At 36.0% G+C, this 24526-nt stretch overlaps 1 protein-coding gene across 6 annotated transcripts in view; it reads left to right on the top strand.

The window, feature by feature from the left end:
- The first annotated feature begins 1627 nt into the window (after positions 1–1627).
- Positions 1628–24526, top strand: part of LOC106640535 (serine/threonine-protein phosphatase 4 regulatory subunit 1) — a 303355-nt gene continuing 280456 nt past the window's right edge. The window contains exons 1-4 of one of the 6 annotated variants that reach the window (XM_089598290.1): positions 1628–1679; positions 1851–2089; positions 2436–2483; positions 2909–3010. In XM_089598290.1, coding sequence (XP_089454416.1) covers positions 2083–2089; positions 2436–2483; positions 2909–3010 — 157 coding nt within the window. In that variant the 5' untranslated portion in view covers positions 1628–1679; positions 1851–2082. The other 5 variants (XM_089598292.1, XM_089598289.1, XM_089598293.1 and 2 more) reach the window with 5 other exon arrangements.

Raw genomic sequence — 24526 nt, forward strand, 5'->3', positions numbered from 1 at the left:
ATATATAGTTATACTGCTTGTGTTGGCGAACACTGGTATAATACTAACGAAAGTAATAGTGTATCGTTTCCTTCAAAAAAAAATTTATTTATATTAATTATTGTGAACCGCTGTATAATGCAATAATTAAAATGAACATTATAAATAGTAACGAGTAAACTAAGTTTTTTATAATTCTGATAGTTTCATGGGAACTTAAAATTATAATTTCATATAATGCTTTTAATAGTTACTTCATTTGTATCATTTTTACAGTTTTTCATACGTTCAATAAAATATTTTTCTCTGTTTTGCAGTAAATCATATAAATCGCTATTGATACATGTATAAATCCTCCACGGTTTTTTACGTTTGCCAGTTCTGCCATTGGCAATTTACAATTTTAAAAATTTAGCAATAAGAATGTATTTTTAATAAACAAGATATTATATACAAGTTAATGTAGAATAAAAGGTTAAATGGTTACTTTACTTGGAAAATAATTTTTCCAGATACATATTTAATGAAATTTTTATTATGAATGTCGTCACTATTAAAATGTAAAACATAAATTTAACTATTTCTTTATCGAATGACATCACAAGCCACTTAAATAACCTTGTTCCATGATGTATACAAGCTTTTGTCATTTTTTGGTGCACTAAATAATGTTGAGTCACTTTTACAGTCTTTTACGCAAAATTTTTTGCCTATTTTAATTAATTTGTATTTAATTGAATCAATGTGAATTTTAATATAATTTTACAATGAGACTTATTGTTTTTATTTCTCCCTTTCAAAGTATTTACTGGATCCAAATGCTTGTCTGCTAGGTCCACGTTTTATATGCGACACCTGGCGCGAGAAAGTGGAAATGACCAAATGACAAAATATTAACTAAAATTTACGGTATAGGTACGTAACATAGACAATGGGGTCAATTCGATTGACCGTCAATGGGACCATCACCTGGAGCCGTACCATATAACTTTTTTTAGCTTCGCGGGCCTATGTTATAACATGGGCCTGCAAAGCAAAAAAAAGTTACATGGTACGGACCCTGTTACATCTTACAATCTTACATCGTGGTTCTAGTAGAACCGTTCTACTCGTTCCTTCTAATCGTTTCATTTTCGTTCCGCTTCACCTGTTCCTTTTTTTAATCATCTATACTTATTTCATCTGACATCTTTGTTGTCTAGATGTATTAATTTAGGGATTTTTAGTGATATTTCACGCTTGATGTTTTCTCCAATGTATGTACAAATAAATTTTACGTTATTTGTACAAAACTTGCTAAGAAAAAAGTAATTTTTTGTCTGATTATTTTTTATCAAATGAAAGTTTTAAGATATGAGAATGTGCTCTAAAGTTAGGTTGTTGATCTGATGACAGATGACCTTTTGAATCGAAGGGAACAAAAAGAAACGAATCAACCGAACGAATACGTCGGAATAGTACGATTTGTACGATGATAACCGAATGCGCCCCCTCTGGGGCCATATTATCTAACTATATTATTTTGCTGTTCATCGGCATGGCATATGTTATAACTTATAACATAGGCCCGATGGGCCGATATCCTGGGGTCGTACCATATAACTATTTTTCAGTACATTGGCCGATCTTATAACATAGGCCTGCAAAGCAAAAAAAAAGTTATATGGTACGGACCCCGTCAAACGAAAAAAAGTTAAATGGTACGGCCCTTGTGTCCTTACTCTTATCGTATTTGCGTGCAGTCTGTGCAAAGTCCCTATTCCTCGCTCTTATCGTATTTGCGTGCAAAGGCCCTATTCCTCGCTCTTATTAAATTTGCGTGCAATGGCCCTTACCTTCATTAGCTGAATTGATATTTATGTATTTTTTAGTGTGATTGCAGTTGAAAGTTGAAAGTGTCAACCCAGCTAATATTAATGACAACACAAAATAGTGAGAATTTGAAGAGAAGGTGGTGTGGATACTGTGCACTGTAAAAACGAAGTAGGAGATAAGGAAGGAACCGCGGCTGGCCGTGGTGTGTGCGAGCGCTGAGCGAGCACTTGTAAGATCGAAAAGTTAATATCAGTTGCCGTAAGAGAGCGCCCAAGTTTGTGTTGCAAGATGGCGGGTGAGTCTGTGCAGTTCTGCGGGTTATTATAATAATTTATCGATGTAGTTGTATGCAAAAAAACGGGATAACCGGAGGACTCCTCGTGTTTTCGCGAGCCACAGGTTATAAGCCCCGCGTATTAGGTTTATTTCTCGACCGTTTGTACCAGTGATTGTCAACTCGCAATACAAAACCTAGACAAACAATTTATAAAATTTATGGCAAGGGGGACGCGAGGAGCCTTACTTTTCTCTCGTTTTTCACTCACTTTATTTTCACTTTCATCCCCGGTTATTCTTTTAACCCCTTTTTCTGCCCATCTTTTCTGTTTTAAGCTAACCAAGAGCCTGCTTTTGCCTTTCAGATATATCCTACTTCCAGAATGATGAGCTGGAAGAAGACCCTAATGACGGTGAGTGTTGAGTCTCTGAATTCTTTTTTGAGTATCAAGTACTTTTACTTTAATTATAAATCATTTGTCAAAGCCGTGTTCTACACAAATAATCATATCTATCACCATAAGGATAACTGCTACTGCTTTTTATCCTAAATTTAACGATAACAAGTGCCCTGTGTTTGTTATGTAGGCACCCATAGCTAGCTTTCCATTCTTCTGATGCTGGCTCTTCATCTTTGTTCCTATACCGCTGGCACCTAATATATTCTGCTCCTGTAACGCCCAACGTTACTTCCCCTGATTAATTCCCTGCTGGGGAGAGAAAGAGTCGATTAGAGTACGCTTATTTACTACTGTACGATCATCAGGAAGTTAATGTACATGTGTGTGCGCGGTACTGTACGTATGTTTTGGACTAAAGCGAGTAATTTGTGCTGCAGTAATAATTGTAAGTGACAACGACGTTGACGGCAACAACAAGTTCAGCTTACAACGTACACACAGTGAGTGGACAGTTAAAAGAAGCAGTGAATTATCTGCAGGTGAGTAGCAGCAATAATCTTTGACCTCACCCGTTTTAAACGCAATGGGGGGGCTGTTTATTTGATTGGTACCTATATAGTGGATTAATATATTTGATCTGCATGACTGCTCTTTTCTCTCTGAGCTTGAATGTCTGTCAATTATCGCCTGCTATCTCGTTATTTTTGTTGAGGTTATGTTTACCCCTATGTTTTACACACAAATCAGATGTGCGTCGGAGATGCGTTTCATAGCACCAGAAATAAAATCAATATCTCTACAGTTAAATCTACGCGAGATTTTGTGTACGTACAGACGACTACCATAAAAGCTCTTGATATGTAGTTTTCTTCAATGACAGCACGCACAAACAGGGTATGGCTGTGTGTTGAACCAAGAGCGCTATTTCGGAACAATCCCATATGTGTATACAAGTATATTATCAACAAAAGATCTATCGTCAGGTTTTCAGCGTTTATAATCAAGGTGGCGCTACCAGCTCTTATTTTGAAGCTTTCTGACTGTAAAATACCACATGGCTGCATATTAACTTTTATTCTGTCTGGCCTATCCTAAAATGGATTTACTTATTTTGCTGTCTTACGTAGCTTCTTAGTTGTTTGTTTTAATAAAAATGACATTTATTTTATTCAAAAATATTGAGTAATCTTAATAACCAAGGTTGTTAATGTATACATCTATGTCATGAGTGTTCAGAACAGCTGTGCAACAACTTACACAAACTGGTAATTACTTAGATATTTGACATCAACACTAAATAGTGCATAACATGACCATTGTAGAGTAGATCCTGCCAAGTCATGTTTACATCTGCAATCAAATTCAGCGTCCTTGCAACTCTCTCCTTTCTATCCATCATGTACCATATTTTTATAAGCTTTAGTTTTATCCACCCTTTTAACTACTTACTGATTTTTTGTTTTGCTTTTTTCTTATATTCTATTTCCTTATTGATATTGTTCTTAAATGCTTTGTTTGTGAAGTGCTAGATTTCATTGGGTCATATTCATATTCAGTTGAATTCTAGTGTGCGAAAAATTAATCCAAATAATTGATCAATTCACAAAGTTGCTTTTAATGCTTGAGATAATGATGATAGCTTTTTCAAAGATTTTTTTTGTGTACACGTAGGTCACCCTTATACTGCCATATTATTGATGCACAGACTATATTTTTAGTAACACCATGATGAATTAGTATTATTAGTATATGTATCAGATAATATATTATACGTATTGAAATAAAAGAAAATAAAATTTTTGTGAAATATAAAAAAATATAACTATAAATTTCATTTTTACATATTCTAAAAAATGTAAAAAATTACACTGTGTCAATGCAAAAAGCATATAATATACTTACCATTGGAATATTTTTATAAATAGTACAAAATAGTGTGCCTTGTAGTATACCAATTTATTAATTTTTTTTCTTAGTTATAGTAAAACTAAAGCTGTTGTCACTGTAACGAATTCAAAATTATGAGTAGCCCAGCATATAGTATGTATTAATCATTTTCTTAAATTATTTCGTTGTGAAGTTCTAAAATACACTTAATCTCATTTAATAGGGATCTTTTTTTTCCATTATTTTTTTTACTATCACTCTGACCACCTCCCCTCCAATGTTTATCAAGGGAAAGTTTCTTTGTTAGTTCATTAGAAGTAAAAAGATCTTGGATAAATATGTATGGATAGATAAACAGGTAAAATATGTTAACGTGTTAATATATAAACAAGAAAATAACAATTTATTATCGACTAAATCACTACACTCAAAAAGTATGTACAAACAAGAACCTAAATATGGTACATGTCACAAATATTACTATATAGTAGACTTACTCTATATTATTAAAACTTGTGAAATTAAAATTTGTAAACTAATTATTTACTAGTACGCAGTACTTAATTATCGTACTAAAGAATTTTTTTTAGTGATCAAGCTGCTTTCAACCTTAAAAAATATTTTTATTCTTTAACAGCATATTCTGAAAGTCAAACCTGAATAAAAACTGCCTTTAAAAGAGGTTAAAAAACAAGATGTCAGTTTAAAGTGTTTTATTTTATTTTTTTTTTAATTTTCTTTTAAAAACCTGGAAGTTCCACAATAATTATTTACCAATCTTAAATATGCTTAAATTATTGTTGCAGCTACGCGTCATTACCGCGTTACTTGATGTTACTTTTGTAGAAATTTCGCTAGCCTCTCAGATCTTCCTAAAATTTCAACAAGATATTATTTGTAATGATGTTTGAACTTAGTTAGGAACTGTTAAAAGCATTCATCTTGAAACCTAAGCCTCAAAACTTAAAGTATGATGGTTCAAAAATTATTTTAAATGATACTTAGTAACTTAAGCATAATTTCTCTGGTTCTTAATGAAAAGGAACTGTCTAGGATTTTTATGGTAAAATAATAAAGTTAATTGATTAAATAAGTTAATAAACAATCACGCGAAAATTTTCTCACAAACATACACATTAGTCGTACCCTTCAGGCACGTTGGATGTACATAACGCCTATGGTGAAAAAAATAGTTTTAGTAACATGAGCGTAATGAAAAAAAATTTCGCTCTAAGGGCGGGGTTATTGTATGTTTATGCTGAAGGTTCGTACGTCGTTTTTCTTTCCGAGAGTGATTTAAAGAGTGCAAATTGAGACCCATCGGAGCAAAAATTTTGCGCCCATGGTCAAAAATTGTAGTTTTCGTCATACAAGCCATCATAATCGGGGCTATTTTACGGCCCAAGAGCCCGGAGGGCAGCCTCGGTTGGATGACGATTGTGCGATAAACTCTATTTTTCCTACCGATGGTGCTGTAAATGTAGAGAGGGTGTAAAGGAGAGTATGGCCGAAGACGCCATTTTTGGGACCGCATGGCTGGTACAAGCGGTAGAAAGGAAAACAGATTCACATATACACAAACGTATCACTGCTTGTATGGTTTGTAACAGATGATAATCAGTGACTTTTGAACACTTTAGCCACACTCCCTTTCATACCCTCTCTACCAAATGTCACGAAAATCCCCCGAGGTAAGATAAATATTTTATACATAGCATTGTACTAATAAATTTTATGTTTCTATTTATTCTTTTTGTAAGTTACTGATGTTTCAGGTTAATAACATGGGTTTGGCGTTAGTGTTAGATGAATACACGTAGTTTGAATAGTTTCGAGTTATGAGTCTGAAGTTTCGAGTGCTCGCCCAGACCATTTTTGAAAATATGAAGAACAGCTAATAAAGTACCATAAATATCTTATGAAGTTTTTAGAATCGTACTTCTCATAGCCATAGTAACACAAAAACATTCGAAACTCAGTTGTACAAAGATATATATGAATAAATAAACGTAATAGCTAACTAAAGAGTAGTTTAAAATTAAATTATGTTATTCCAATAACACTTTTTGCTCTGACACCTCATAGATTGGTTGTGCCTTACATGCAAGACATAGTGTTTTGCATAAATTTGGCCGCTTGTAAATATTATAACTTATTTGATTTGGTTACTATTACTGAACAGAGAATGTAAATTGAGTATTAAAACTTACCTACATACCACGCGTATCAATTTTTTAGTTTGATCAACAACGTATCCAGCTTAACCCAAATCTCTTAAAGTATGAGAGTTTTGAAAACGAAAGAAGCGTTTTGGTTGCAATAAAAAAAAACATCAATAATGTAGCTTTGAGTAGTTCATAAGCAGTTACATCCAGGCAATCGCAGTTTCAAGAATGATTTCAATAAAGAGAATAAATCATTTTAAAAGTAGAGACGCACGTTCGTAAGGGGATACTTCCATTACGTGGCGTCGAGAGGCCATAAAAGAAACAAGATTAGCTCTTTTGTATTTAAAAGCAATTTTTTTTTTTTTTTTTTTAATAAGGGAGGGATGCATCGGCGTATAGTTGCGTGGATGCAAAAGGGGTGCCGCAATCATAAAAACCAGTTGTAGTATGTGAAATCGCGTATGTGCCTGAAGAATAAAACATTTTCTTGTACTTTTATAGTTGCAGGGTACTGACTTTTGCATTGTAAATGCATTATTTAAAAGAAATGATTTTAGTCTTTAGTGTGCACTGAAAAACTACTCTGTCAGAATCAATTTACCGTCACACGTAACAGCTACTACAAAATAAGGCTCGTTAAGGTACAAGTTGAATTAATAATTAGAAGCTTCATTATGTCTACTTTTTTTGATTAGCTCAAAAAATTTAACTACAGTTATAAAAATTAACTAGTGTCCGTTTAAGGTAGATAAAGTTAAGCATATGGTACAGTGCGCGTGAAATATATACATTATCAAAATTGCGTGTTATTATGTGAAAGGTTATTGTCACTACGTCAATTATTCTGAACTAAGCTTAACACCAATCTCAGTTAAATTGACTTATGGTAATTTACGCAGAATGCTGTAGTCAACGACAGCGATGATATCTGTTTTAGATTATAGCATATCGTCTCGGTCGAAGAAAGTATTAATTTAGATTCGGGTTTAAGATAGTGCTAACTCAGAAGGATATTTTTGTGAAGCTTGTTTATACGAATTCAATGAAAAAACAATTTTTTTGTGCATTGCTGCTGATGAGTTTTTTCTTTTATTTTAAAGTAAACATCTCTTTGCAGTTACTGTTTTGCATTTGATGTGTAACTTTTTTACTAAAAATAGCTACATTTCTTAATTATTTTTTAATAAGCTAACAAATTAAAATTTCTTAAGAAACTGAAAATATTAATATTACTCATAGGAGGTGAGTTCTCTTCAACTTATTTTCCAAACTATTTTAACATTTGTTGATGAAAAAGGGGTTTAAAAAATGTGTAAATGTAAGACAAGGCTCGGTTTTTTAGTTTCTCATAATAGCACAGGGAACACTCGACTTCACGGCACACGAGCTCTAAATGACTGAAATTTCATTTCAAATTGTCTTCAAGCATAAATAACATTTTCTCGATATTTGTCAGAATTTGTTCACTTTAAATTAAAATCGAACGTCAATAAATTGAACATAAAAATAAAGTCCATAGCTTCGCTGTAGATCCGCCGTATTCGCGAACAACGTGTCGCAGCCAACAATCCCAAAAAATCTAACAAACAGTCCAGTATAGAACAACAAAAAGAAAGAGCATTAAGTAGGTAGGAGAAGGGAGTGCATGACGGCCACCAAAGAAAAAAATGGGAAAAGAAACCGGTATGCATCTACGTGGGTTATTTTTACACATGTATTACATAATGCACACGCACACACCATAAGGAATTGAAAGAGGGGTGCATATTTCGGTGCTCGCAATCGCATTATGTCGCACAAAAGCCGAACTGTTACAACTACAACTACTAGCCCCGTTGTTGTTTGACTGCCTCCTCGGATCGTTGGCCAGGCGAAGAAATCATCGTCATCGTTGTTGTCTCGAACTTCTGTATAAAATAAAAACTGAATGGTGAAATTGTAAAAGTGCAAGGCCGTTGCTTCTTTTAGAATTTATTCCTCCGAAAAAAGAAAGATGAAAAATAATTCGCTCCGTCTGCACATACCGGCATTACAATGTCGGAGAAATCAAACTTTTGCGGTGCTCATGCATGCACGCACAATAAGGAAGAGAGGGGTTGCTACTTCATTACTCTCTCCTCCCCACTTTCTCAGAAACTTTTGTAGTCAAGTCCATCGAGCTACTGTTACTTCGTATTTTTTTCTTACAAGAACCCAAGAGAGTAAAAAGAGAGAGAGGTCCCAGAAGTTCAAAAAACTCTGGAAGGGTGCATATGACATGTAACGTCGTGTAACGTCGTACATTGTAACGTCGAACAAAAGTACGTGTAGTGTTGCATAAGTATTCCTATGAAATAGAGAGAAATAATATTTATTTATTTATTTATTTATTCAACTAACTGGTCTGAGACCCAATTACAAAGGTTTACAATTTGGCGTGTAAGTAATCGCTGGGTGCAAAACAAAAACAATTTTAAATAAGTAAAAATATAATTTGAATAAAGTAAACAAAAATACAATGTTACTTATCATAAAATAAATAAAAGTTTAATATAAATAAAAACTAAATGAAATAAAATCATAACGTACTAATATAATATAGTAACAGGATTAAATATTAAGAGAAGAGGGGTAAGACAATAAAGATATTTAGTTTGATGTGATCTATTGGGCAGAAATAAGAGTACGAAGGTTAGATTTAAAATGCAATATATTTTCAGTTTTAGGTAAATGTTGAAATGTGCGATTAAAAAGTTTTTAGGCGGAGTATAGGTGAGTAGTACAGGTAATTATTCGTATAGGTTTGTTCAGCAATAGTCCAGGCGTTTTTTAGGTTGTGGAAGAGGTTTCTAGATAAGAAGAGAGCGGATAATTCAGTACAATGTGTATGATAATGTGCAAGTTTGAATAAAAGTAAGCAGTCGTGGTATTTATGTAAAAGTGCTATGGATTGTAAGGAAAATTTGGTTAGAAGTGGCAAGTAGTTATGGTCGAAATATGGCATTGGATTATTGGTTTTATATGAGGCCAGGTGGAGAGCTCGGTGAACCACTTTATCAAGTATAGAAAACGTGGCTTGTGTATAGGGTGTCCAAATAACTGGGGCATAAGTAAGTTGAGCCAAGACTAGAGATTTAAATAAGTGCATGATGGATTCCAGCTTGGTAAAACCGCGTGTAGATCGTTAGATAAATCCCAAAGTTTTTAGTGATTTGGCAACTATTTTGTTAATATAGCTATTCAAGTCCCAGGTAAATTGAAGAGTAGCTCCTAGGCCAGATAATGATTCAACTCTATTAATAGGTGTACCAAAAATTGTGTACTTACAAGATCTTGTAGTTTTTGATTTGGTAGCTGATAGTATTTTGCATTTATTCTTGTGGACAGTGAAACCATTATTTGTGCATCAAATGGTAGCTCTGGTAAGATCTAACAGAAGGCAGACAGGGTCACTATGTTTATTGATTTATCTACATAATTTTATATCAGCAGCATAAATTAAGCAGGATGAAGTGGAGAGAGCAGATAAGAAACTATTCATAAACATGCAGAAGAGAGTCGGACCGATGTGAGAGCCTTGACGGACACTAGAAAAGGCGAAAAATGTATCAGATGTTGACCCAGATAATGCTATCATTAAGGTTCTGTCGTAGAGGAAGGAGGCCAACCATTTTAGGAAGTTGCTCCCAAGACCGAAATCAATAGCCCTAGATAGTAAAATATCATGTGGCACATTGTCAAATGCCTTGGCCATGTCCAAAAAGATGATATCGAGCTGACATCCCTCCTTAAACGCTGATGAAACAAAACGACTAAGAGTAAGTAAATTAAAGTAAATTAGTTGTGGAGTGACCCTTTACAAACCCATGCTATTCGTTGCAGATTGAAGGTGATACGATAGGGGGGCAGTTTTTGGTGGACTAGATAGTCTAAAAGTTTAGGCATCGAACTAGGTCGAATTATTGGCCTAAAATTAAAGGTAAATAAAGTGTCACCTGACTTATAAATCAGGAATAGATATAAGGATTTCCAGGCACTAGGAAAGGGTACCTTCACTAAGTGATTTAGTAAAAAGTATAGCTAAAGGAAGAGATAAGCGATGACAGCAATTGATGACAAATGATGTAGGAATGAGATTTGGGCCAGAAAGATTTGATTGTTTGAGGGGTGTAATGGCGGTGCACTGAAAAAGATTCGGCGCGCCCCCTACTCTTCAAGTTTAGAGGCTACTCATATTTGACATGGCAGCACCTATACTTTTCATCGGAGTACCAGCTACTCCGATCGACGTAATATACGCTCTGACTAAGTGTCCCGACCACATTAGTCAATCGGGTTTGTCGAGTATGTTTGCAACTGAGTAGCCGTTACTCTTTTTGTTCGGCATCCATCATGAACACGTGAGCTTATCACTTTAGTTCAATGTTAGTTTTTTAGTTTTGTAATTGAATTTGACAATGGATGCGTTCTTTATCAATTATGATTCCATGTTTCCAAGTAGAATTAAAGAATTGTTTAAAGCTGGTAAGTTTTTTTTATTATAATCTCTATAACGTTTTTTTTTAATAAATGTGCGGAACTAATAAAATGCATGCATGCTCGATTCGTTCGTTGAGTGATGATTTATTTTAGTGGAAATTGTCAACAACCAGAATTACGTAGCAGTCATACTCTTACTATTCAGAATTTAACTTTTCTTGTACGTAATCCATGTATGTTTTCTTTCTTTGAATTTTAAATTTTTTTGTAGAAAATGTCAGCTATGCCACCAGTAGTGGCCATAAAAAAAGAAAATAATTATTGGATCATTCCAAGATACAAACTGTAAAAAATTATAACTTTATTTTTAATAAATGGTTTTACTGTTTTATCAATATACATTGTTAGTTTTTTCTTTATTTGGCTTGAATTAATAATCAATTCACATCCATATAAAAAAAATATATCTGCCCACTTTACCGTTATTATATTGTTTCGATTTATTTGCGAGGTTAAAAAAAATTAAATTAAATTAATTAAATGGTGCAGAATAAGGCCTGTCGAATGCATAAGAGACCGTGGGAGTGAGAAAGAGGTCTGTGGAATTGCTTTTCGGCAGACCTCTCCCTCTCTCTCTCTCTCTCTCTCTCTCTCTCTCTCTCTCTCTCTCTCACGGTTTCTTACACTTCGGCAGGCGCTGTTCTGCACCCTTAGCATGTGTAACACAGCCTAACTATTACTCCAAATCGGAGTAGCCTCTACTCCGATCATACGTATGGTGGTTATGCATAGTGGTCGACACAGTAGCGCTACGCGTAAAAAGCGCCTCTGTTACTCCGTTTCAGCGGATTATCCACTCATAAAGAGGGGCGCTGCTGTCACTCATATTAGAGTATAGCCAGCACGCTGAATCTTTTTCAGTGTGGGAACTTGAGTAGAGGAGAAAGATAGGTCTATATTTATTGAAGTGCATGGTGTAGAGGAAGATGAAATGGTGGATGTTTTTTTTTAAAATGAGAAGTGGTTGGCGAATAGTTAGCATTTGTCATTAGGTGATAAAGCTGTCTCTTGGCCTAGGTCAATAGTTTCAGGGATCTGGCTAGAGTTAGAAAGGGCTTGAATAAAGCTGCAAAATCGACGTACATCCCTAGACCAAGTTCGGATAGTTCAACAAAGTTCCGATAAAAAGAACGAGATAATTTGACACACTCAGCTCTAAGCCTTTTAAATTCAATGTAATCTCTAAGTAAGTTACTAGATTTCCAAGCCAATCTCTTTGAGCGTATTATCTCAAGCATCATCTCTTGATTAAACCATATAGAAGACTAAAAACTAAAAACAACGTATAGGAATAAATTTATTAATAATTTTATAAATAGTATTGTAAAAATATTGCACACAATCTTTAGTAGTTTTATCACTAAACAAATTAGTCCAATCGATATCACTCAATGCACTATATGTATCAGTGTAATTAACGTGTTTAAAGTCCCTATATTCAGTCATGTTTACTTGTTTATATACACTGATGTCAGATATATAGAAGGCACTATGTGAGTGGTGTTGGTCTGACGGTGGAAATATTTCTGGTGCATCAGCGATAGCTATTGTTTGAGAAGAGGCAAAAAGTAGATCTAGTGTGTAGTTGCATGTAGTAGGTGTGAGCAATTGTTAAAGATGAAGAGCGTTACAGGTATGGAGCAGACGGGTTGCAGCAAGACGACTCGACGGTCTGGGGTAGTGTATCCTATTGTATCCAGTTGAAGTGGGTAATTAGTCAATGAGAAGTTGACCAAATTGAAGTCACCACATATTATGAACTTGCAGGAAATCACAAAACTTAGTAAAGACAGATAAAGGCGAAGTTGGTGCTAAATATACAGCTACTAGTATGTCGTTAATTTCGGTTTGTTTAAAGTGCACCACTACACAGTCTACATTACAATCAATAGGCAATCTACTTGATGTAAGACGTTTGCTGACCGCCAAAAGAATACCTCCACCATGTCTATAAGATGACTCCACCTCTTGCCTATCTTGTCTGAAAATAGAGTAGTGTGAAGTGGTAGATCAGAGTCTAGAGTATGGGGTTTAAGCCAAGTTTCAGTAAAAATAATTAATTCAGTACAGTGATAAGAGTGGGTAGTGTAGTTTTAAGTGTAGTAAGCTTATTGTAGATATAACGGATATTTTGGTAATATACATAAATATGTTGTAGGTTTTTGTTATTAATATTCTGTCTAAAGACGAAATGGCTGATATTGAGTATCAATAACAATCGTGGGTACTCCGTGTACGATTAAATTCTTTTCTTTAATGAAGGATTGGCTGCGTCATGTCTTTTGACTTGGCTTGCGAGTTTGGCGAGATCTGCACGTTGGTCCTTTGTCATATCAGTTGATATGATTATTCTAGGTGGTAGCTTGGCCCTTTATGAAATTAAACAGCTTACATTCTTATGTAATACCCACATAAACAAGTAAAGGCCTAGGTTTCGCAGGTGTGGTGGATTTTCCCAGCCGTAAGACGTAATCAGTAGTAGTAACTTCGATGTTTGTGAGCATATTATTTATCAATACTAGATCTGTAGTTGTATTACGCGTGGATTCAGCAACATTGTAAAAGATAACGTTTGTAGACCTATGTATCCTATCTTAAATCTCTCTGGTAAGCTCATCAGCAGGTTGAACAGGTGAGGTAGTAGAATTCTCTAGTGTAGTAAGCCTGTTATGAAGCTCAGGGTTGTACTGAGCTGTAGGCTGAGCAGTCTCTAAAGTACTAAGCCTTGTATTGATGTCTTAAACTGTGCTTTATACGATTTTAATTTTTTTTTTTTTAAAGCCTTCATTCAAAGCCTCGATTTCGGAAGACAAGGCATTATTACAATCAACTAGTTTATTGTCCGGTGTTGTAATTTTGTGAAACATTGAGTTAGTACTCTCCTCAATAAATTTTTTTATATCATTAAGTGTTGTTGGATCACCCATATCTGTATTATGTTTAAGAGATTGTGATGGAATAGCTTGTAGATTTAAAGTTAAAGATTTTTCCTGGTCCGTACAAGGTTTAACTTAATCTAACTTAACTCTAGTCTTGTAATGTTTATAAAAATTAACTCATTGGCGCAATAATAACAAAGAAAGCAATCGGAAAGTTAAGAAAAAGAGAGAAGAGCTGTAGATGAGAAATAGAAAAAAGGGTCATGTGAGTGTGCGCGTGTGTTGAATAAAGACTCGATTTCTCACCCGACAATCACAAAAAGCGCTGTCGCGACGTGCGCTGAAATATTTGGACAGTGCAGGTAATAGCAGCATAGTTTACTCGTTTCCGTCGCTACGGTATCGCTACAGCTGACGCAAAAGACGCACGCGAGCCTATATTTAATTCACCAACCGATTCCTACGTACACGATTTGCTCATTGTATACACATATACTTACATAGTTGGAAGAGCAAGAGACACGAATTTCGTAGATAGACACCAATCATGTTGCCGAAATATCGTTACGCGATCCTTTCATATTTTCATTTTTCTTTAGGAGTATAAGAGCTTCTCATTATCTATTTACTAAATTATTATGCTATTTAAGCAAACTATTAACTAGTGTTACCGATCAATCGAATGTTCGAAATTTCAATCTCTCTAAATAATACATATTTTAATTTTCAATGTCTGTGAGTACAAAAGTTTTAGTCACTTCAGTCCCCCCCCCCTTGACCCGCTACTCTGTTACTTATACAGGTGAGGAAAATTTTTTTTCTTGTACTATTTATTGATGACAAATGTTTTGTAAGCGGAAAACCGTGTATGTTAAGTCTACGAGCCGCAACAGTACTCCAAAGCTCGAAATGTCACTTCCGTACCCCTCAATGGTAAAAGTATCTCTTTTTCTAACTTTCCTGCATCGGAACTTGACGTAAGTTTTTTTCCAGCATTGTTAGGCTAAAACATGAGACACGTCTTTTGGCGTTTGGTCTAAATGATTTTTTGTTTAATTACAAATTTCCGGCAAAAATCTACTAAATCTCATTTTTAGCGATTTTTATCGTTCCTCTTTTAACAGCTATAACTTTTGAACGAAGGCACTAAATGGAATAGAAAATTTTTCTATCAAAAGGGAATCAATCCTAGCTTTTATTTCATTTGGGTTAGAACACTTCAACTATACAAGCAGCCTAGATAAACGCATCAGAAGCAAGCGTATTTTTTTCGAAAATTGACTTAAACAAAATGCCGTATATCTTTTGAATCAAAAACGTTGTAGTGAAATCGCTTTAGATATTTGTTGTGGGTAGTATTTGAGGTACATTTAGTATAAAAAATAATTTTTTCAAACAATTTTTTTTAAACGATTCTTCAAGGCATTTTGAGCCATTTACGGCAGAATCACCCTACCATCACCAGCAACCATTAACCATTTAGGACTTTAGGGTGGCCACTACCCTCAGGTGTAGCAACCTCTCTCATCCCCCAAAAAGAGACATCATGAACAAGTATTCTCTTTAGTTCAGCATCACCTCCTCTTTGTTCACATGTTTTTCCAAATCTCACGCTTCATTTTCGCGCTGTGTAATTGGGCTTCCAACAAATTGAGCGTGCGATTGAATGACTGAGAAAAAGAGAAAGAAATGACGACAGTGATGGCGATGGCGATAGTAATAAAACATCATTGCCTTTTGCCTGTTCTTTATTTCGTTCTCTGCATTCCTGGTCAGTGTGTCAGCTGGTTGCGAGCTATTTCAAGCCACCCGCTTAATAAATTTACCAGCTCAATTGACTCGAAGCGCTCTTTCTTTCTGTCTCTTTTACGTACTTGCTTGTTCTAGATCCTCCTTTTTGTTATTTCTTTCTACTCGAACTGCTGTGTGCATGTCTGGTTTTATCTTTTCCTCTCTCACCGTCGTCATCTCTCTTGGAACTCAACTTTATTGTGAACATTGCCGAGTAATGTCTGGAATGCGGGAGTAACACTACTGCTGCATTTATGTTACATTAGTGTCGCGTAAACTGACGATTGTATTTGCGTTGATCACTAGGTTATTTTTGAAAATAAATATTTGTACTTGTTCTCTTTCGTAGGTTCACACAAACTTTTTTCTCCGCCCTTTTTTTATCCATTGCAAATAGAATAATCCAAGCAACTACTTAAGATTTATTTCTGATATATGTATTTACTAAATTTATTGGCATCATCCAGTTTTGGTATTCTATCTGAAGAACATCAGAAATCAATTGACATTCCCACATATTTGTTTTTGTCCTGTGTGCATGTGCAAATAATAAAAATTAGTCAAAACTGGAACTTTTAAGTTTGTCAAGATAAAGTCCCCAGAAAAAAGAGGCTAATACTCTTAAAGTTAATTTCTTTACAAAAATGATTTAGTTATATTTTTATTTACTGAATCCTTTTCAGTTCACCGGTGCTTCTGGTGGTGTAACCTAATATTTTATACAAGTTCACATGAATTTGCACAGTACAGTCTTTAAATCCATACTATGTGATTTCAGAGAGTATCCCCTCTAAGTTCGTTAACGTCAGGATATTGATAAAATTTGATGTTCAAATTTAATATTTAATAATTGAATTTCAGATCCAATTGCGAATTAATTCAGAGCTTCTGGAGCAATATATCACTAAAAACATTTTATCGCACTTATCATGGCAACCCATAGAAACTTCGAACTTTCGTCGTTTTAACTAATGATATCAACATACTTATGTAAGGATTGGGTACGGATTTTTTGTATACGTAAAATAAACATTATAGGATTTTTTTTGTATATTTTAATTTGTAACATACTTTATACAACGTTAAATACTATAAATACATGCCACTAGTTTCAGCTTTTTCATGGTTTTGTCAACAAGGACATTCTTGTTTCTTAACTGTTTAATCATTTTTCAAATTTTGCTAACATCCTTTCCTAAGTGCTTTCTAGAGTGAATCTGTGCCCTTTTTTTGTGTCAGTTATAAAAAATGCTCCTGTTTTTCACTCCGTATTTACCACATTCCTTTTACGTAGAAATTTTTATACTTTTTTTACTAGTTTTCTTTTCTTTCTTTCTTTCTTTTTTTTTTTTTTTTTTTTTTTTTTTTTTTCTTTTTTTTTGTCTCTCTTTACAAGCCTTTTGGATTATTGGATGTGTTTTTAGTGTCTATTTCTTATCAATATGTATATAATCTTTGTTGTTTCTGTTTTCTTCCCCTATTTTTTCGATTCGATTTTCTAAAACAGTTTTACTTTTTTGCATAACTCTCGTGTTCATCATTATTGTTTTAAGTCTTAGATCAAGCAAAATCTTAACCTATACCTAACTCATGTGTTATTTCTACTACTCGCTTAAGTTTTCCTTTTTTCTTCTGAGACTTTTGTTTCCGCCTTTATTTTCTTTCTTGTGTATTGATTGGACTTTATTTTTCTCGATATATTTTTTCTTTATTTCCTGTGCTTTCGTAATGGTATGTTCATGACCTCTATCGAAGCTATTTCCCCATTTACATGATTCAATTAGATCACAGCTATTGACTAATAACGTTCTGATTATTTCTCAATAACTACTATGCACATAAATTTATCGTTATTTAGCTCTAAAACATCATAGTTACCTCCAATGCATAAGTCGATTTTGTTAAGTATTTAAGTTTACATATGGACTGGATGTCTCTACCTCTTAAGGACGTTTATCACACATATCGTTTTCTATAGTATCTTCCTGAAATTTCAACAGGATATTTGTAATGATATTCCAAATTCACATGTAAAATTGGAAACTGTTTTACAACACCGTTTTTTAGATGTTATATTTAAAAAAAACTTCAATTCAACACGTAACTTTATAGAAGATTCACATAAGAATAAAATGCATGAGAAAATGGTTGGTAGAAATCGTCCAATGTTTTTGCATGACGCAACAATATAATACTGGTATTATATTCAATGTTCAGAGGGATCGAAAAGTTATTTTGGCAATAAAAAAAAAAAAAAAAAAAAAAAAAAAAAAACAGTGTCATACGCATACATATAGGTATACTAATGCCTGAAAAACAGTTGCCGGCGCTGTCGCACGCTTGCTCTCCCCTCACTGCACTCTCTACATTTCCCCTCTATTTGTAATTAACGTCCGTAAGATATACTCAATCTTGAAATATTCGTTGTCATGTGACTAAATACTTTCTATTCATTGCATAATTTATTGTTTGGGAGTATCATTCAGAGAGGCGAGGAACGGGGAGTCCCCCCGGCCCGTGCAGATGTTCCCCTTTACCGCGCACCTCCTCTTGCACTCGACAAACTTTTAACTGTACGACTGCAATTGGTTATATTTTTGAAAAATGCCTGGCGAGTCGTGATTTTTTTTGTTAAGCATCTTCATTTTGTACTAAGGTATCTATAAAAACGTTTTTTTTTTTTTAATCTGAAAAAATTCATGTGCACTGCTGATATACTAAAATATAACATACATTTTTTTGGTAAGATTCTACATGTTGAACTTTTCTCCCAAACCTCCTTAATTGTTGCAATACAATATTGAAATGATTTAGAGTCATAGTACTTCATTTTATTTGTGCATCTTCTTAATGGAAACAGCTTGTTAAAAACCCCTATTTGCTTTAAAGTAATAAAATTATACGTCACATAAAGTTGAAATTTTACAATATCCCTGATACGAAAAATAATCCTGGAATTTACACCACGCAATTAAGCTCCTCAAGACAAATAAAAAAGCTCTTTACGAAGTTTCGATCGGATGCTTAATTTCTAAAAAATAATGTCAATTGAAGGTCACTGCAGAGCTTCAGAAAAATACTTCAAAAAACTTAAAAAATACTTAAAAAACTCTCCTGCCCTGTTATTAACTGTAACATTCCTTGATTTTTATTGACAATACCTCGGAATCTACATCGGATCGAAATTTGGTAAAGAGTTTTTTCGTTCGTCTTGATAAACTTCATTACGTTGTAGTTTTCTACGATCATTTTCGATACACTTTGCTTACGACGTATACATTTAAAAAAAATTTTTTTTAAATCACTTGTTGTTATTTTAGATGAAAATTTATCTAAAAAAAAATTACATGATTGTTGTCAACATAAAAATTGAATAAGTAAAATGTAGTACGGCCGTTTCTTCTCTCTTTTCTCGATAGAATAGGTATAATAGTCAGGCGATAACTGTATAATGTAACGAATATGACTTTGGAAAAGAGAGAGAGAGATCAAAAAATTTTTAAAATACACAAAAGTTTAGAGTCGTTATGATTACTCGAATATATTTAAGTTCGCGTGACAGTGTAAAGTGAGATTGGCTGGTGTAATCTTGACTTTTACTACTTTTTTGCTCACCTTCCTTTATTCTTCTCTCAAAAAGTAACTCTCTTTCGACTTTATTAACATTTTTGAGTAAGGTAAATAATTCAATAATTGGATACCCTACTAAGCTTGTTTTTTAATCAGTTTGAAACATTAACAATAATAAATATTACAACTCTTACAGGGTGAGTATCAACGAAAATGCAGAGAAATTAATGTCTAATTTCAGAGTTTTGCAAAACTTTGGTTTTTTTTTTAATTTTCATCCTGTCATTTTGTAGTCCTTAAAAATTAAACAGTATCGGTATCTGTGGCAAGAAAGGATAAGGATAATTTTTCAGTAATGCAGTGTATAGAAAGGAAAGGAAGACTCGAGAAATATTTACATATGTATGTGACGGCGTGACTGCTCAATTTTTCATTTTGGAAGTCCTACAGTTCTTCGTATGCACCTATTTTTCGGTCTTATTGGCCCCCTTTCCACCCTTTCTACTTACGGCCAAGCTCTATTTAGTACTCGTGCACTTTTAATAGCCCTACTTTACGTGACTGACAATTTGATTCTCTTGTTCATGCTGTTCCAGTTAAAGAACAGAAAAGTGGGCTGCATCGATTCTGAGAATCATTAGTTAATCAGTTTTTTTGAGAGTTCCAGTAAAAATTGACGAGAGCCTTATATTTCAATGAAATAACATCCCAACAATACTTTGAGAAATATTTACATGGAATACCCCCTATAATATTCAAAAGAAAAATATAAGGACCTATCGATTTTCATGATTGGCGATTGTCAATTGTTATACAATTTTGTAGCAATCGTTAACTCGGATGATATGCAGCATATTGCATCGTCTGCCAGCTTAGTAGTGGATAAATGGGTCGCCAGCCGGAGATAAAAAGTCTAACAGAGCCGTAAAATCAATAATCGGGCATCCTCGGGCTCGAGATGCAACGAGAGCAACGCCCTGCATACAAGCACAGTACTACAGGTGTATAGAGCCACCGATACTACTACTACTACGACTACTACTACTACTACTACTACTACTACTACTACTACTACTACTACTACTACTACTACTACTACTACTACTACTACTACTACTACTACTACTACTACTACTACTACTACTACTACTACTACTACTACTACTACCGATTAGTAGGTATCTCTGTTTCCATGCACATGGTTGTACTCGCAGACACAGTAGAGTAAAAAAGCTCGTCGGGAAAAAAAGCTCAATGAAACCCACCCCCGTCATACTACCACTACTATTTCTCTCCGTGCCTTAATTCACACAATTCGGTATACTTTCGTTTTTTTTTGTCGGTTGTATACGTATATCGTAGCCTCGCTAGCATTGCTATATTTTGTGACCGAATGGTCATTATCTTTTGGTCGTGAAGTTTTTAAACTTGAGATCGATGACTTATGTGTGTATAATTATGAGGGCGAAAATTTAAATAACGTGTGATGGTTGTTTCGCGAAACGTGTTGTGCTAAGAAAAATTATGGTCATGTAGTTAATGTTTGTTATAAATAACTAATCATACACATGGCTTTATACAAAAACTAAATAATTTTTTTCACCTTTGTTTGGTTAAAACATAACATTTCGTACCAAAAATCTGGCTCCAAAACAATCGGTGTCCTTACTTTTTTCGTTGGAGATAGTTCAGAAAAAGTCCAACAATTTCGAACCTTCGATAACTAGAACAGTATTATCTCTACGTCTAGCCCGCTAACTACTGATCTAACCTACCAATACAGCTAATTTTATTTGTTACTTCAACTTCGAGAACGACACAGCTCATTTCATTCAAATTTGACGTTTATCTCATTGTCAAAAGCTAAAATAATAAAGCCATCACCTTTGAAAACTCTGCTCATATTCCGCATAACTAAATACGATCTGTTGGAGTTGTCCACTCAACGCAAATATATTCGTGGGATTTTAATATAGGTTATTGCATTTTATGTTTTTTCATCATTGGCTAACGTTCAGATGCTTGTTTGTGAATCTGATACTACTGTAATTACGAGTCCTTCTCCTTTCCCAAAAAGCATTATTCCTCGTGGCAGAAAGTTTTTTTTTCTAGGAGAATACAATTTCCACATACCACAAGTATCCATGACACACGTATGTGCGGTGCCTTTGTAATCTACAGCAGTTTAAGGAATCGATGAATGGCGTTGTTAAATCCGCTGTGTAGCGGGTGAAAAAAAAAATAAGAAAGAGAGAAAGAGAGTCAGTACATCGTAGGGTGGGTGAGAGACGAGGCAGGTAACGCGCATTCATCGGCTTTGCGATAATGACACCTTGGCTCCTAGCCTTTTCTCTCTCTCCACACTACCTTCCTTCTCATTTTTCATCTCGTGCTTTTGGAACTCTGGTATCGCCCGCGGCTCTTTTCGCACTTTTTCCTTATCCTCCTATCTCTTTCTCTCGAGAGTGCTAGTTTTTCGCCCATTAACTCCCTTCCACTATCCAGCCTCCACCCCCCCTTTTTTCTGTCACGCTATGCTCCCACCATCCCTTCTTTTTACTACTTGGATACTACTGCTTTACTACCATTGCCACTATTACTATACGCACCATCACTACGCCCGTACGTATTTAGTGGGCTTTGGTCTACAGTTACCTCACGGTTCTTGTATCCAGTACTTGTAGTGTAGGGATGGGTAGAAACTGTAGTTGTACATAGGTACTACAGTACCTGCAGTAGCAGTAGACCCTTCATCTATCTTCCTTCACTTCCACTAGCAAACCCTCGTGTCCCCTGCACCCACGCCCCTGATACGAGTACAGATACTCTATATATATAATATGTATTTAAAAGGCTCATTGCATACTTACCTATTAGGCTTGTACGATACCTATGAAACGAGATGAGATCTGCCAATATCTCGTCTCGAAATCTCGAAAAAATTCCGAGACCTGCGAGACTCTCCGCAGAGTCTTGAAGAAAATGTTCGAGATCCTCGAGACTTTTTTAGTCTCAAAAATTTCTAGAAAATTCTTTGTGTTAAAAAGACGACACTTCAGTAACGCGTATGTAAATGCTGAATGCGTAAAAGCTCTTCCAACGCAGATAAGGGTTGAAAAGACAACATGTCTATTTTTTCGAGACTTCGAGACGAGACAAGAAGTCTCGTTAAATTTCTTGGTATCGCACATGCCTATACGACCTATTTTTACACACGCTAGATTTGCACCACGTATATCACAAGGTATGTGCGTGTTATCATCGATAGAGCAGTAGTCTGTGTATGGACCATATACTACATAGAACTTACATAGATATATTGACTAGGTCGTAGGAGTCTTCGATACGACTACAAGACGACGACGACGCACACGAGCTGCCGGCTATCGATCGCGGGCGTCAACGTCCGCCCGGTGGCGCCCCCATCATCCGTACATCTATCCGCATACGTCTCCCTCCCCCTCTTCTCCACAGCACACTTTCCATCTCTTGCCCGTTGCAGAAAATGCAAGCCTGATAGCTAGAGACTGATGCCTCCCAGAATATGTGTGTATATATATATATATATATATATATATATATATATGTGTGTGTGTGTGTGCGTGCGTGTGTGTGTGTACCCCTGCTCGGCGAGTGTGTAAAGTGCTCCGGAGTTAGCAGTTCTAGCGCGCGGTGGGTGGTGCACGCTCGCGGAAAGGGGAGGAAGCGCTACAATTGCTATCTTTTAGCTACGCTCGCCACAAGCGAGAAAAGGATGGTGTCTGTCTGTCTGTCCTGTTCTTTTGCCCCTCTCGGCACTACGATTATACGCGCCGTCGGAGCAGTCTCTCTCTCTCTCTCTCTCTCTCTCTCTCTCCAACTGTCTGTCTGCCCATCTATGCTCCCTTTCCTTCGTATACGTATGGTATAGCATCCCCAGCGGTGACGGTGCGCAAGACCGAGCTCTTAGCTTCGCGAAAATATTGTCTGGCGTTCTCTCTCTCTCTCTCTCTCTCTGCCTCTCTTGTGTCAAACGAATTTCGGCACACTCGCCTGCTTGCTTCTCCCGATCGAGCCGACTGTTTTTCATCTCTTTCGTTGCGTCGCGCCGGCCTCAAGCAAATTCACACACATACACAGCCGTCGTCGTTTTTCGGCATTCTTGTATGTAACGATCGACCGGTCCGGTAAAGTGACTGTGCCGGCGTTCGCCTCACGATTCGGCAAATCTCATTGGACACGCGCCGAACGCGGCGAATAGGCGTATACCCCCGACATAACCCCCTGCGAGTGTACAGTAACAACCAGCATCAACGGACGCGTACATCTTTATCGAGTGGTGCTCTCTTAATTTTCCCCTCGAGAAGATACCATCTGCATCGCTGTGAAGTGCGTGCCAGTGCGTGCCGAGGCCACGAGGAGTGAAACGCGTGCGTAAGCCTCCGAGTCATGGGTGTAGCGACGACGAGTGCACGCTCGCCGGGACGTGGAAGTCATGCGGCGTTAGAGAAGGAAGGGAAGAGAAGAGGCCGGCCGCTATCGTCGCGGGAAGCATGGCCGCGCTTGAGGGTGCACGCTCGCTCCGCAAGCTCCTCGAGTCCGCGAGAAGCTTCGGTGGGCCCGCACGAAGGCCAGCGCCGCGACGACTGCACTCTATTGCAATGGGGCACGTGACTTTGCGTCTCGTTGAGCCTAGTTGAGCTTGATTTCGAGAAACGATGCCAAAATGAGGTGGAGCTTGCGAAAGCTCGGTGGAATCGTCGCAAGTTGCCGTTAGATGGACGTATATTTGGGTGCTCGAATCGCAAGAGGAAACAGCGCTGAGGGCCATGAGGTACTGCAAGAGCGAGCATGGCGGCCGCGCTCGGAAGTGTAGACAGCACACCGGGCCATGCAGGAAACGAAAGCACGCCGACCACCGCCATGGAATTTTGAATGCTTAAGCTTATCTCGTGTTATTTCGCTGAAACGCAATAACTACTACACGACAGTGCACGAATCGAATTGTCGTTGTTGTTTCTTATCTTGTTAATTTTATTGTATTTGCTGTTATTTTTTTGTTTTTTTGTTTTTAGTGTCCATTCATATAATTATTGGTATATAATACGAGTCTCTATTTTAGTTAAAATAAAGTATTGGCAAAAAAGTTTGTACGAAGCATTAGTCGTGGTGTTGGTGGTACTGGTAGTGCTTGTGCGGTTAGATAAGTGTTGGTGGTGTCAGCTTGTACGATGCTAAAGTCACGATTTACTATATTACCGAT

Source organism: Copidosoma floridanum, unplaced genomic scaffold, assembly GCF_036245765.1.
Source record: "Copidosoma floridanum isolate Cflo_tuat_1 unplaced genomic scaffold, Cflo_Japanese_pri ptg000006l, whole genome shotgun sequence".
Classification (NCBI taxonomy): domain Eukaryota; kingdom Metazoa; phylum Arthropoda; class Insecta; order Hymenoptera; family Encyrtidae; genus Copidosoma; species Copidosoma floridanum.